This window comes from Triturus cristatus, chromosome 5_2 (genome assembly GCF_964204655.1).
Source record: "Triturus cristatus chromosome 5_2, aTriCri1.1, whole genome shotgun sequence".
Classification (NCBI taxonomy): Eukaryota; Metazoa; Chordata; class Amphibia; order Caudata; family Salamandridae; genus Triturus; species Triturus cristatus.
The window spans coordinates 412,438,301-412,452,443 of NC_140588.1; the positions used below are offsets into that span (position 1 = coordinate 412,438,301).

At 44.6% G+C, this 14,143-nt stretch overlaps 1 protein-coding gene across 3 annotated transcripts in view; it reads right to left on the bottom strand.

Annotated features, from left to right (window-relative positions):
* ACSS2 (acyl-CoA synthetase short chain family member 2) overlaps positions 1-14,143 on the bottom strand; it is a 156,908-nt gene that overhangs the window by 44,944 nt on the left and 97,821 nt on the right. For all 3 annotated transcript variants that reach the window (XR_014962136.1, XR_014962135.1, XM_085607321.1), the window contains exons 8-9: positions 11,161-11,298; positions 10,363-10,533 (exon numbers count right to left, since the gene is read on the bottom strand). Coding sequence is in view for 1 of the 3 variants with exons in the window: in XM_085607321.1 (XP_085463447.1) it covers positions 10,363-10,533; positions 11,161-11,298 (309 nt within the window). In the remaining 2 variants the exon portion in view is untranslated. The remainder of the gene's footprint in view (positions 1-10,362; positions 10,534-11,160; positions 11,299-14,143) is intronic.

Genomic DNA, 14,143 nt, shown 5'->3' on the forward strand with positions numbered 1-14,143 from the left:
CCTATTCCTGAGATACAGTAGTAGTATTTTACTATGTACTCTAATTTTCCACACTGGTCAGCTAGGCCTGCAACAGTGAAAGAGCTTTTAGGGCCTTGTCACTGTAGTGACATATTAACATTAATTTTCTACATGTCCACTTTTAAATACAATGCACCCTTGCACGGCCTTGTTGGCTGAAAGGTCTACATAGGGATGACTAACTCATATTTAAAAGAGAGGTTTTTACCTGTCAAAATTGTTATTTTGTAAATATAGTATTTTATTAACATGTACATGAAACGTTTTTGTAAGAAGCCATTAGTTCAGTTCAGTGTTTAAACAGCCTTTAAAAAACAGTCATTGAGGCGTGGTCAAGATGGCGGGTGGCTAGGACATGCCTGATCGGTGCTCCGTCCTCGCAACCAACAAAGCATTGTGCAGCGCCCCAGCCACCGAGCTATTTGACCCTCAATGACAGCAGGATCAATTGGGACCAATTGGGACGGCCCAGTGGGCGTCTCCGCTGACACCGAAACGGTGCTAGTGGTTGACCTGCTGAGGGATCTCGGGACGCGGTGGGCCTCTTGGGACAGGAAGATGGCAACCAACAGCCGTCTGCAGTGACGAGCACGGGGGATTGGGAGAGCCTGACGTCCCGACTGAGCCTGGAGAGAGATGCGGTGGACCCAGTGGACTTTGGCGGCTCACTGATTGAAGCCCTCCCCGATGTGAGCCTCGGGTGAAATAGGTGAGACTGGTGGTGGGGCCTCCCTCCTCGGAACTGTGACTGTCTGCTGCATGTTCCCATGCCGGGTGCTGGGGCAGCTAAGGGATGCGTAAGCTAGCCAAGGGTGCAGAGCCTCGATGCAGAGGTTCTACAAGCTCCTGAAGTGGGGATGGGCGGGCTGCTGGCCGGGCTGGCGCTCTCCGTGCTCCAAGGCCTGCTCTCGCACTGGTTGGGCTCACAGGCCAGCACCTGCAATCAGTGGTTTCCCCTGAGCCTCAGGGGCAGATAGGTCACCCTGGGGCTGTGCTCGGGCGGGGGACCCGGCTGGGGAGGTGCGTGCTCGAGGCTGGTCACCTGCCTGGGCTCCCTATGGACGAGTGAACATTGCATGGTCCTGGCTCCTCCCTGCGTGTCAGATGCCAGTTTGCTTCAGATGCGCTATAGATTACTGATGATCCTCTGGGCTGCATGGTGGTGAGTCCCCAGCCCAGTCCCTTGAGGCCTGCCTGGCCTGTGTGAAAAGGGCCCGAAAATGTTACTGGTGGTAATTGTGACTTTAAGCTTTCTCATTGAGCTATCTCTAGAATGCTGCACTCTGTGGGGAACCTGTAGCTGGCCTGGCATAGGGGACATTGATAAGGTCTCCCCTCTTACTTGTGTGGTACTGCCTCACTGCTACAAACATTCTGAAGTCTAAGCGGACACCCTCTGTCCGGTGACATAAAGAAACGCCACAAAGGTGACGGCGTGGGCCCTGCTGTTGACTGGCACTCTCCCTCTCACGCCTAGACCGGATTAACCTTCCACAGTTATGTCTACAGCTAAGGGCGCAAAGATGCTCCCTATGCAATATGCTTACCCAGTCCACAGGGGGACCAACATGAGACAGGCCATCTATAGCAAACACTGAGAATCCTCCTGAAGCTGAAGATGCAGAGAGCCCAGTGACTTCCCTTCCCTAGAGGCCTTATTTGCGTCCTTAGGTGAGGACTTGCAGGCGGTCAAGAGAGACCTCTCCTCTGCCCTACGCAAAGTCCGCCGTGATCTAGATCAAGTTGGGGAGAGAGTCTCCGCTTTGGAGGACTAGGAAGCCAGTCATGATGAGGAAATCGAAGGGCTAGAACAGGAGGTGCTTTGTCTCCAAGATCAACAAATCGACCTTCAGGCCCACCTCGGAGACCTGTTCCGCCACATCCTAGGGGCCTCAGCGGACCCAGAGATAAATCTAGATCGGTTCCACCGGGAGGGACCTCTGAGACCTGCGAAAAGCCCCCCGACTGTCATTTTGGTGTGCATGCACAACTTTCAGACAAAGGAGCCTATTCTGCGTAAGGTAGGGATATCCATCCGCTTCAAATCAGAGGGCATGCACCTCTACTATATGAGGACTTAGCGGCTATTACACTACAGAAACAGCACAATGGTCACCCGTTTACGGCCCACCTGAGGAGCGCCGGTATTTCCTACTCCAGGGGTCATCCATTTCAGATCATCTTCTGTCTCGAAGGCAAGGTACACCAGATACACTCCCTCGTGGATGCCTGCCGAGTCCTTGGCATTAAAGATCCCTCTCATGAAGATCAGCGGTAGCCCACAGGATCAGACAGTGTGACGCCGACCTCGTTGGAAACGACACAAACATGCCTTTGACAGCCTGCACTATGATCCTGCGACTATAGCACAGCCCTGTGCTATACACACTACCTGGAGACACCACCAAGGTTGATGAAACTTGAAACTGGGAGACATTTAGCTTAATGACTTCCCCTCTAGCGGGTGGGATTGAGGGTGGCAGGGACGGGACGAGGGGGACCTGCTGTTTCGAAACTGCCCAGTAGCCTCTTCCCTGATGGGACCCTTTCCTTCATCGGAACTTTTCTATAACGCTGGTCACGCCTGCTGGGACCATGCTCCATTTGTTGTTACAATGCTCAAAGGAAATATCTCATTATTTACTGAATGTTTACCACATTTGTTTGTTCGGGGAGTTTTTGGGGTCTTTTTACTCCTTCTTCTAGCACAGTCAATTTAAAGCCCCTCAGGTTGTCTAGTACTGGTTCAGTGCACTGAAAAGCACTTTTTTGTTGCATGCCTTCAGATTTAGATTTCCTGAAGCTTAAGATTATTAGCCTCAATGCCCGGAACCTTAACAATCCCACCAAAAGGTCAGCTATCCTTTCTCTCCGTGAGCAGCCGGGCAGCGATATCTGTCTCCTTCAAGAGACTCATTTAGTTACTAAAGATGTCCATAGAATGCAGTCACTCTGGTTCCCATGTTAGCTATAGACCTCAGGTCCAGCAAAAAAGGGTGGGGTCGATATTCTCTACTTGTAGGGCTTTCAAGGGTAAATCTTAGCTACTATTGTAGAAGTCAAGGGGTGCCTCCTTGTGCTTCGAATCAGGGTGGGTACCTTTCACTTTACCCTAGCGAATATATCAGAAAAGCATCCTCACGCACTCCTTGGCCTCTGTGCTCCAGACCTTCAATGCAGCTATAGTGATGGGGGACATGAATTTATTTGTGGACACTGACATAGACCATTCTAGCCAGCGCTCCAACTTTGCAGGTGCCTCCTCGACCGCAGGCTTGCTCTGGAAGACGGAGTCTGGGCTACAGGATGTGTGGCATCGACTACATACAACGACCAGGGACTTTACATATTATTCTGCTGCACATAAGACTTACGACCGTATTGACTATTTTTTTTAGAAAACTCGACCCTCCTAGACCTTATCTCTGATGCCTCTATTTACCCACAATCGCTCTGATCATGTTCCCATCTTACTGACTATCCCGTTGCCTCTTTCTCCATCCCGGCGCTCCCACTGGCAACTGTGGGATTCTATGCTTCAATCCCAGACTAAGGTCAACTCGATTCGGAAGGTGATCATATCCTATCTCCTAACTAATGATACTGACCTCCAGATGGGAAGCCTAGAAGCTGGTAGTTAGGGGAGAGTTTATCGCTAGCTCTGCGGCTGAAAATCATCGTCACCGAGACAAACGGCAAAGTCTTAAGAAAACAGTCACTGAACTAGAAGCAATACATAAACGGACGGGGGCCCCTAGGGTGTGGAGGGAGTTGGAGAAAGCCAGGCTCCTGCTTAAGCGCCTTGACTTGGATAGAGCGAAATACGCTATGGTAAGCCTTAATCATACATTTTACCTAGGAAGCAATCGCTGTGGGCATATGCTGGTCCATCGTCTTCGTAGCAAAACCCACACCAGCTCGGTAAAGGCGATCCGCACTGTTCCCACCACAGAGACCATCAAAGATGAGGGAATTGCTTCGACCTTTCAGGCCTTCAACGCTTTTCTTTATGCTACCGTGGATAACCCCGGTGGCAACGCCTCAGATTATCTCCACAATATTGCTTTTACCTCTCTCGCTGATGTAGAGGCTTCGGACCTGGATCAGACTATTCGCCTTGAAGAAGTGATATCGGCCATAGTGTGCCTAAAGCCACTAAAGTCTTGTGGGCCCAAAGGCTTTAGCTCTCAATTCTATAGGACTTTTTTTCAGGGATTAGCCCCCTTGCTCACTCACTCATATAATTCCTTTTCTGAATTGGGCCCCATTACCTACACTATGCTGGAAGTCATTATTTCAGCAATCCCCAAACCCAGTAAAGTCCCTACCCTCTGTGGGTCATATAGACCTCTCTCTTAAAAGTGGACGTGAAAATATTCACTAGTATACTTGCTCATCGTCTTTATGCATAGACTGATAGACTGTGACCAATCCGGGTTAATATCTGCCCGCCAATGTGATGATAACACCAAGCGCCTACCCCCCCTCATGGATACGATACACCAGTCACGCAAGGAGGCTTTACTTCTATCTATCGACGCTGAAAAGGCATTTGATCACATACATTGACCTTCCCTCTTTGAAACGCTGAAGACATTCAGCATTGGAGAAAGATTTTGCAACTGGGTGCAGAGCATCTATAGCTCTCCCCACACCTCGGTCAATGTTAATAGTGTATCGTACCCTCCATTCTTCATCCAGAAGTGTACGCATCAGGGCTGCCCCTTGTCCCCGCTTTTGTTCCCTCTATACATGGAGCCCCTAGAGCAACGGTTGAGAGACAACATGGCCATCACTGAGATTCCTTTTGGGATGACAAGCATTTGATTAGCTTATATGCTGATGACATCATTCTATCCATCACAGAGCCCATGGCCTTGCTTTCGGCCCTAGTCACTGAACTTCAGGCCTTTAAGATGGTCTCGGGATTTAAGGCAAACATACAAATGTCCCAGATCCTGAACCTCTCTGTTACGCCTACACACAAGGCCACTCTGCACTCCCAATTTCCCTTTAAATGGGCAGCCCAAGACATTCCATATCTAGGTATTTCATTTACCCTGACTATCCCTAATACAGTAGCCACTAACTATGCGTTCATTGTCACTCAAACGCAAAAGACCTGTCGACTTGGATCTGCCTTTGCCTCTCATGATTAGGACAAATTGCAATGGTTAAGATGACTACTCTCCCACGTATCTTATATCTATTCAGACTTTACCGCTGTCCGCACCGCCAAACGCTATCTGCTCCCTTCAATTGGACATCAATAAATTTATCTAGAACAGGAAGAAACCCCATCTTCAAAACACCTTATGTATCACTCGAAACGAGACAGAGGTCCGGCAGTGCCCCAGCTACTTCGCTATTATCAAACCGCCCAACTCAGATTTTTAGTGGAATGGAACCACAAATTCTCTAAGAAGCACTAGTCCATTATGGATTAGGCAGCTGCGGGTACTAATATATGGAAGGAAGTTTGCCTTCCCCATAAAGGCAGATCCTGTGACCTCTACTCCTCCCTGGAGACAAGCACTACACTCAAAGTCTGGGACTCTGTTGTGGTTAAAGCAGGCCTGACCACCTTCCCTTCTCCGATTACCCTTATCTTCGCCAATCCCGATTTTACTCCTGGAATGCAAACAGAGCAGTACCGACACTGGATTGACAGATGCTGCATATCTGTGGGTTGCCTTTTCGACACACACAGCCTCATACCTTTTGACCAACTCCAAACTGATTACTCCATAACTGACTTAGACCGCGTCTCAGGGTGCTGGACGACTGATGACCCCCTTTGAGAAGTGGATGCCTCTTAAGGTGGTTGACAGACATCTTATAACAGAGCTTTGCGCCTTATTGAAATGTGGGACACCACAGATTACATCCAGGAGGCAGCTTAAATGGGATACCATATTGAGCAGATCTCTTTCTACTAAGTAATGGGAAGATATATTCTATAGGGTACATCACACAGCTCATATTATGGCCAGTACTGAAACTGCATATAAAATAGCTTCCTATTGGATTATTGGCGGGGTTGGGAAGGCACAGGGATCCAACTCCATCTCCTATGGCACTGCTTGAAGCTCACTTGATACTGGAACCATGTTTTAGAAGATATTGATTCTGCATTCAACACTTTAATCCCGAGGTTCCCAGCTTACGCCATTTTGGGACTTTTGAACCCTCTGACTTATCCATTGCGTACTAACGGGGGGTGGGCAAATGGCCCTCGTATTGGGAGCAGCCCAACAGGTTATACTCTCTTTCTGGGGCATGGACAGGACTCCAAACCACATCTCCTGGTTGCATAAATTGTGGTTTATCCTGGGAATGGAAAATCTCTCCTTAGCAACAATCCCAGGCCACTCCTCCTACTTACACTATGTGGGCCCCCTTTATCCAAAGTCTTTCTTCTGAATTTTGGGAGCTAAACTGCCTGGTCTATTTATGGCGTTTACGACTGATCCGGAATGCAGCCCCAACCCAAGGCCAAGACGAATCCTTGCAGTTCCTGCACCGGTTATAACCACATCCGCCTAGTTTTGTGCCCGTATAATTGATCGTTCCGCCACTACACTGAAGGAGAATTGGAAGGGAGGGGGGTGGGTGTGGGGGGTTGTTACTTTCATGCTGATTTGGTTTGTTTTTAAATGCCTGAATCATGCTGCCGGCCCCAGGGTTGTAGACGAAAGCTGTGCCATACACTCCTCTAGCTGTTTATATCTGAGCACGGCCTGCCCACTGGGGTTGTAGGAGACATGCTGCTTATTCACTAGAAAAGGCAACATTAATAAACAGAATTGATCCATTTAAAACAGTCATGTGATAGTATTACAAATATTATGTATGTTAAGATGAAATCAGTTTAAATTATGCAGTCTATGCATTAAGTAAAATCAAAATAATACAAATCAACAAAGAAAACGTGCTGATTCCTGTATACTGCTAACCTTCCTCTGGAATTTGGTAAATGATTTTAACTATTCTGAGTATAACAGACAAAGAAAAGATTAAGACAAGATGGCGGCAGACATGCACTGGGTTTGAGAGTGGAAGATGTTGACATAGGCTGTTATAAAGATCTGGACATTGAGCACAGTTCTAACTTACACATATATTTCTTGCCTTTTCTTACAAAGTACGTTTCAAACCTTTTATGATCATTCATTATAGAAGTAACCATCTATGTGTGGTTGTTTAAAGTTCTGGTACACCACCTGTTCTCAGGTATGGTCATTTTATTGATACGAGATGTGTCAGGAGATTTAGTGCGCATAAAAGAAATGAGATACAAGGTTTTTTTTAAATAACGTGTTGAACCATATTATAAATGTTTTACATTGTGCTGATTTCCCAATAAGATGCTCTTTACCGCTAATATATGTTTAACTATTTTAGAAACAAACATCTCTCGACTGAGACTGTCTTTCATTTTATGAACTGTATTCAGCTCCAGAAACAGGAAGTGACTTCAGAGGAAGAACACATTGCAGCCTATAGATTAATAACAAAAGCAGAGGGACGCTGTAGGGCGTAGCATTGTCTTTTATTTTCCACCAACAAGATCACATACGTGGTGATCTCCTCATCCTACAGACACCCCAAAAAAAACCTTACGCTTGCCTATGGGAGTTAATTCCTAGTAACATTTACATGGTCAGGTACCCTTTGAACACCACTTCTTAGTTTAGCAGACATTCTGACATTTTACTTTGCTCATCACAAAAATCAATAACTTGGAATAACTAGCCTAAGATTGGCATGTGCATATTAAAAATTGATCAACAAACTCATTGTAAGCGTCTCTCAACAACGCAATCCCTCTGATTTGGTCTACCTTTTCCCATGCCAAGATTACTTTAACATCCTATCTAGTGCATTTCTTGGTAACACACCATTAACTCTGACCAGAGACACTACAATGCAATTTGTCCCTACTTGAAGACACATTGGCGTATGCATTATCCGCCAATCACGCTAAGCTCTGCCAGCAGAAACTGTGTCTATGCTCCAACTTATCACGCCATATGTTTCATCGTCAGATCAGAGGGCATTCAGGGTGGCAAATTTGTCCCTATCAATGGACTTTTAACATATTTTGCAGTATCACCGATGTCTAGGCTCTTTCTCCTAGTCTTAACCTTACTACTAACTCACAGTAATGTTTCAATTTCCTTCCCTTATCTCACTTTCTGGGGCTTTGTCTGAAGGAATACGAAGGTGAATCTGGATGCAAGTTAGAGCTACAGAAAAATCAGCAGGTAAATAAACATAAATGGAAGCCATGCTAACAAATGGGCCCCTTTTTGCAGCAATCAAGACCAATTTATAATCCTTCCCTCCTTTTATGTAACATTTTGGATACTTAAAGAACATTTGTCTAAGTGCATGGAACATAGTAACTGCCTTGTGAAAATTTGTGATGTGATTTTCGCAATTAGGGATTTCTTTCCTCATTATGCCGCACATCTACATATCATACATGACAATTTCTTTTGATAAAATATAGAGCCTTACTTATTTCCTGTATTAACCATTTCTTAGGACATATGCCTATAGGGTCTAACAATAATTGAGGCCAGGTATACTAAAGTGCTTGCAAATTCCCTACCAACTTTTTACAAATAGACTCTGATTTTTAGAAGTGACCTAAATACTAATAGGTTGCATCACATAACCACCATTTGTAGGGGGTCACAGAACAAATTGCCGAATTAATATTAATTAAGCAGGTTGCAAATTGAGGCCCCCTGTGATTGGTTACAAACAAAAGGATGGTGGCTTGCAAGGGGCAGCAGACCACCATCCTTATGTTTGCATAACCAATTAAAAACATTTTTTAAAGCAGCCCGTGTTCCTTAGCTGCTTAAAAAATAAAATAAGAGGACTATCACCTACTCCCTTGGAGGCTTCCAACATAATTCCCAAAGTAGGAAAGGGTCCCATAAGACCCTGTCCCTATGGAATCCCTTCAATGGTAACTTTTCAAAGGTTCGAAACAGAGCTGCAGTCGCAAACCATTGGTACATTCATATTAAATAGCAATTTGGAAGGAAAGACACTTTTACACGCCCTCCCAAACTGCAATTCGGTATGGGTCGCAAACCCCATTTTATATAGTCAGAAAAACTTTTGCGACTCGTAAAACAGATTTTTTACATTAGAAAAAGGCATTTCGTGGTTGACAACTCAGTGATTTGATGAATCGCAAAGTTTGCTATCACAAAATACTTTCCTACATTGGCCCTTGGTTATGTGTATATTGTCACAATTATATGATATTGTCTATCAGAAAACCTAGTGTGCTAGTTGTGTTCTGCTATAATAGTAATGTATGCTATTCACTAACGACTTTTAAGCTGTGTTCCTGCAAGAACTCTCTAACACGTTTGGTTGCCGTGCCACTTTGCCTGGCAACAGGGCACTAAGTGACTGGGCCTAGTACTGGGTTACTAAGCACTTTCATCCAGCAACAGGTTGCCAAGCACCATTATCCAGCAAGGGACTGATATGCCACCCTCAGTAGGCAATCACCATATCCAGGCACAAAGGCTGTGCATCTCTGTCTCTCCTAATGAGATGGGGAAGAATCATGTGCAAACTTGGGGCCTGCGCCTGTCTCAGGGACGTTCTCTTCGGTAAGCCAGCAGCACAGTCACGTGGGTCGTTAAAAGAAAAGCAGAGGATGAACATAGCTCAGCATGATTATGCTAAGATTCTCACAAAATTATTGTAATCTTTGGTATTTTTTTTATCTCTTGTCTCCAAATTATTTTTGCCCTTGTATTGCAATAATGACTATTCTAATCCATATTTTCTGTAATAGATAAGGGTATAAGACATCCCCTTTGTTATGATTTCCTATAATGTACATTGATTTTGAAAGGGTGGGATGGCCTGAAACAGTTTAGGCCCCTCTTAGACCCGTTGAGCTCTCTGATCAGTCTGTTGCTCTCTCAACAGCTTTCCTTCCAATGTGTATAGCCCACCAAGAGGACTGCGAGACAGTGGCGTAGTGTTGGGGGGGTCCACAGGTGCGATTGACCCGGCGCAAAATTCTTAGGGGTGCAACATTTTAAAAGAAATTATTGCGCCCCCTAACCAGTGGACTGTTAGCATTTCCTAAACTAACAGTACACGGGTTAGGGGCGCAATACTTTCTTTTAAAATGTTGCCCCGGGCACAGGCAACCCACGCTACGCCGCTGATGCGAGATACCTGTCAGTATTCCCTTTCTCTATGGAGACGCAGCTATAACAATAATCTAATTAGGTATGCCCCCAGAAGAGGGAGGGTGAAAGCAAGAAAGTTACTCAAAAGGTCTGAAAGACTTACCATTAAAGTGGTAGCACCATTAGCAAGAGGCCCATACACAATGTACGAGTGACCAGTAATCCACCCAATGTCCGCCGTGCACCAGTACACGTCCTCATCGTGGTAGTCAAACACATATTTAAATGTGAGTGCTGTGTACAGAAGATATCCTGCCACCGAGTGCACCACACCCTGCACGAGAAGAGAACTAACAATGAAACTAAGTAAATACACACTGAGCACAACTAGGATACATCCACAAATACTTATTAAATGATGCCATTCTCAACGCTAGCAAGCAATGATTTGCAGCAGATTAAACAAATTCACCACTCTTAAAAGTTTTGAGACAATGTAATTCATTTTTACAAGCATACGTCTAACCACAGCAACTGCAGTCATTGACAAACTTCACATTGTCAGCTAATGTTCTCAGAGCTTCTGCCCTTGCCTTTAAAAAGTTGGAAACGATTTGAGAGTAAAAATAGGAAACTGATTCTGAAAACACTGTTCCCTATCTGCCTGCTGACAACAGTAAATACTGCTGAAATAGTATTAGTGCTCACATGTGGGTTAATTTAATATTGAATTATCATCATTATGTGTGTGGTGTCAGTTTAATATGCAGCACTCTTAAAAAACACTACTGAAAAACAATATAAGGCAACTGGGACCACCAACACATGAAATTAATTAAAAATAAACTTTTATAAAAGCAACAAACTTATTGACGTTTGATGTGATATGACTTAATGGCAGTAATAAAAAGGAAGAGTTTCTGTGTCCTGAGTCTGGCATACAAAGCTGGTCTGTGTTTACCTTTGGTTTCCCTGTCGAGCCGCTTGTGTAAAGAATGAAAAGCGGATCCTCAGCGTCGAGCCACTCCGGTTCACACTCCTCACTGCTGTTCATCATCAGCTCGTCCCACCACCTGTCTACGTCAGCATTCCAGTGGACCTGCAGCAAAACATGATCACAGAAAGTGTCTAAGTCACTCCCAAGGCCTGTTACCAGCGACAGTGCACATGTCAAGAGCACCCAAATGTGTAAATGAAGGTAAAACAAAGGTTCACACATGAACCCCTTTTTCAATTTTGAAGCTGAAAGTTGCTTTCACACACACTGAGTGTTAGCTTCAGCTCCTCTAATTTCTCACTTGCTTTCAAGGGTATAGCATCAAATTAAGTCAATGCTTTTCTTTTGGCAGATAAATACACATTAAAACAAAACAAACCAACATGATGACCCAAACTCAAGTTGACCTGCAGTCTATTGTTAAGAAAATGTAGATGGAATCATTTAAAAGAGGAGAGTGTTTTCATTGTACTCTAACATCAGTTCTACTAATTGGAAAATATTACCTCCATGACATAAGCAGCCATGCCACACTGTGACAAACTTTAAGGAATGTGTGTGCTCGGTCCCACACAAAACTGACACGTCCACTGCTGTTCGATGGGTACGTTTAATGTGTTTAAAATCATACAAAGAACCATTATGGCCAGAGATGAGAAATGCACAACCATTTCTTAGAACAAGCGCTCTGAAGGGCTTCTACGTTTCTTTTGCTTAGAAGCTTTAAAGTTGATCTAGGGCTATCGTTCTTTAGCTCCACATTTATATGTCTTAGTATTTTGGGTTTATTTTCTCTAAAAAAGGTAAATTGCGTCCCTATAATAGTTAGCAATGGTACTCACAGGCTCCGTCATACTGCCAAATAATGCTGCTCCTCAAACAGGAGGACTGTAAACATGTGATGAACTTTAAGAATTTAAATCCAATGTGGACAGATTGAGAAACCCTGGATCAGAGCTAGGTGTGTACATATTCAGAAACAACATTTTATCATCTACATTTTAAAGTAGAAGGAAATAGATTTGGTAACCAGGTAAGAAAGCAAACACAAGGGGCATTCTGCAGACAGTTTCGGGATAAATTATATAGCAATAGTAACGTTGGTGCTACTAGGAGAGGAGGGTAGGTTACTAATTCAACCCCAAATAGTCTATTCAAAGAAGATAACACAACAGCAACAAAATTGTTATCCGAGCACGCAGAGAGTAATGAAATGTCAAGATTGTTTTTAGAGACATACATATAGTGTTAGTCCACTTTTAATCCAAAAGCACCAGTTCAGGATAAATGTTCAATCCAAATTCTTTTTAAAGCCAGTAATCAATATGATGCAGTCCATAAAACATATTTTGTTTTTTTGAGCAGTACATCTCCATACAGCCAACACATGTTTCGCCGTAAGGTAATATAAATCTCGACTTCTTCAGGACTTTCACAATAATGGTAACGAGGATATGTATCAATGGTCCTTCCGTGCCGGCAAACCGATCCGTCAAAAAAAACGTAATATCGACCTATGATCTGTAATCAATAGTGAATATCCCACAGCTTGATTCCACTCGTAATAATGATCCAAGGACTATAGACGTAGCAGCAATGTGTGATGAAATGCAATATCGCGAAGTACCTGGAGAGTGTTCCGGATCGGTTTGACGGCACGGAAGGACCATTGATACATATCCTTGTTACCATTATTGTGAAAGCCCTGAAGAAGTGGAGGTTTATATTACCTTACGACGAAACACCTGTTGGCTGGGGGAACCTTTCTAGAGATTACAGAGTTCGAAGGCGGCCGGAAGTCTACCCTGCTGCAGAGCTTTGTATACTAAAGGCTGCCAGCTGCGATGAAAGCACTGTACCCCTGTTTTCCCCAGGAACTGCCTTCACTGAACTCGCTACAGATCCTGATCTCAAGTACTGAACGGAGGAAACTTATTACTAAACTATACAGCTCTTCCCAGTACAAAGGGGGCAAGCCCACGAATAAAGCCAAAGAAAGATGTGATGCGGTGCTAGATGCCCCACTGACGCAGACAGACTGGGAATTCTGCTGTGCCCTATTGGACATGATCACATCTAACTGCAACCTCAAGATAATACACTTTAAATACTTGCAACAGACCTCCTACATCCCCCCTCCAGCTCCACAAACAGGGGTTACATACAGAGGCAACATGCATGAGGTGCAGAGCTGCGGAGGCGTATTTTTTACACCTGGCATGAGCATGAGGGCCTGTGTTCCATTTCTGGACGCAGGTCATACAGACACTATCCAAAATGACACAGAAGCACATAGACTGTCACCTCGGAATATGTCTCCTGGGCCTCATTAAAATGCTCCCACCTGCAACACGTTAACGAATAGCGGTGGCATAGCTAATGGTAAATTGCAGGCCATCCTTATGCTGGGGGGAGGAGAGCACCACGACATGCCGACTAGCTACACAACTTGGCATATTGTAAGGCACAATTCGAGACATATGATGAAGGATTACATCTTGCATCCCAGCCAAAAAACTATTGGGCCCAATACGTAGCTTACATGCTGCCCATAAATGTGGAATAATGCTTTGCCATGTCACGACTAGTGAGGGATGTGGGAAGGTAGCGGGTGGTTGGAAGAAGTAAATTAATATGCATGTGCTCTTCATGTCGTTGGGGTAATGCCATTCTAGGGCCTCTGTTCTGTTTCTCTACTAATTTCTTGCACAAATCTGCGTAAACTTCAATAAATAAGTGTAAATAATTTAAAAACTCTCAAACAAAAAAAAAATGTCTTTGTTAAATGCAACCCTGTGAAAGCGGACTGCTGTTTTTTTTTTTTAGGTCTCGCGAGCCAAAGGCTCGAAGAGACATTTTATATCTGGGCTTTTCAAAGTGCTGCCGTGGCCTAAAGCTACAGTGCACGTGAACGTGCACGCGCGCAGCGCCATGTGTCTTTCCTCCG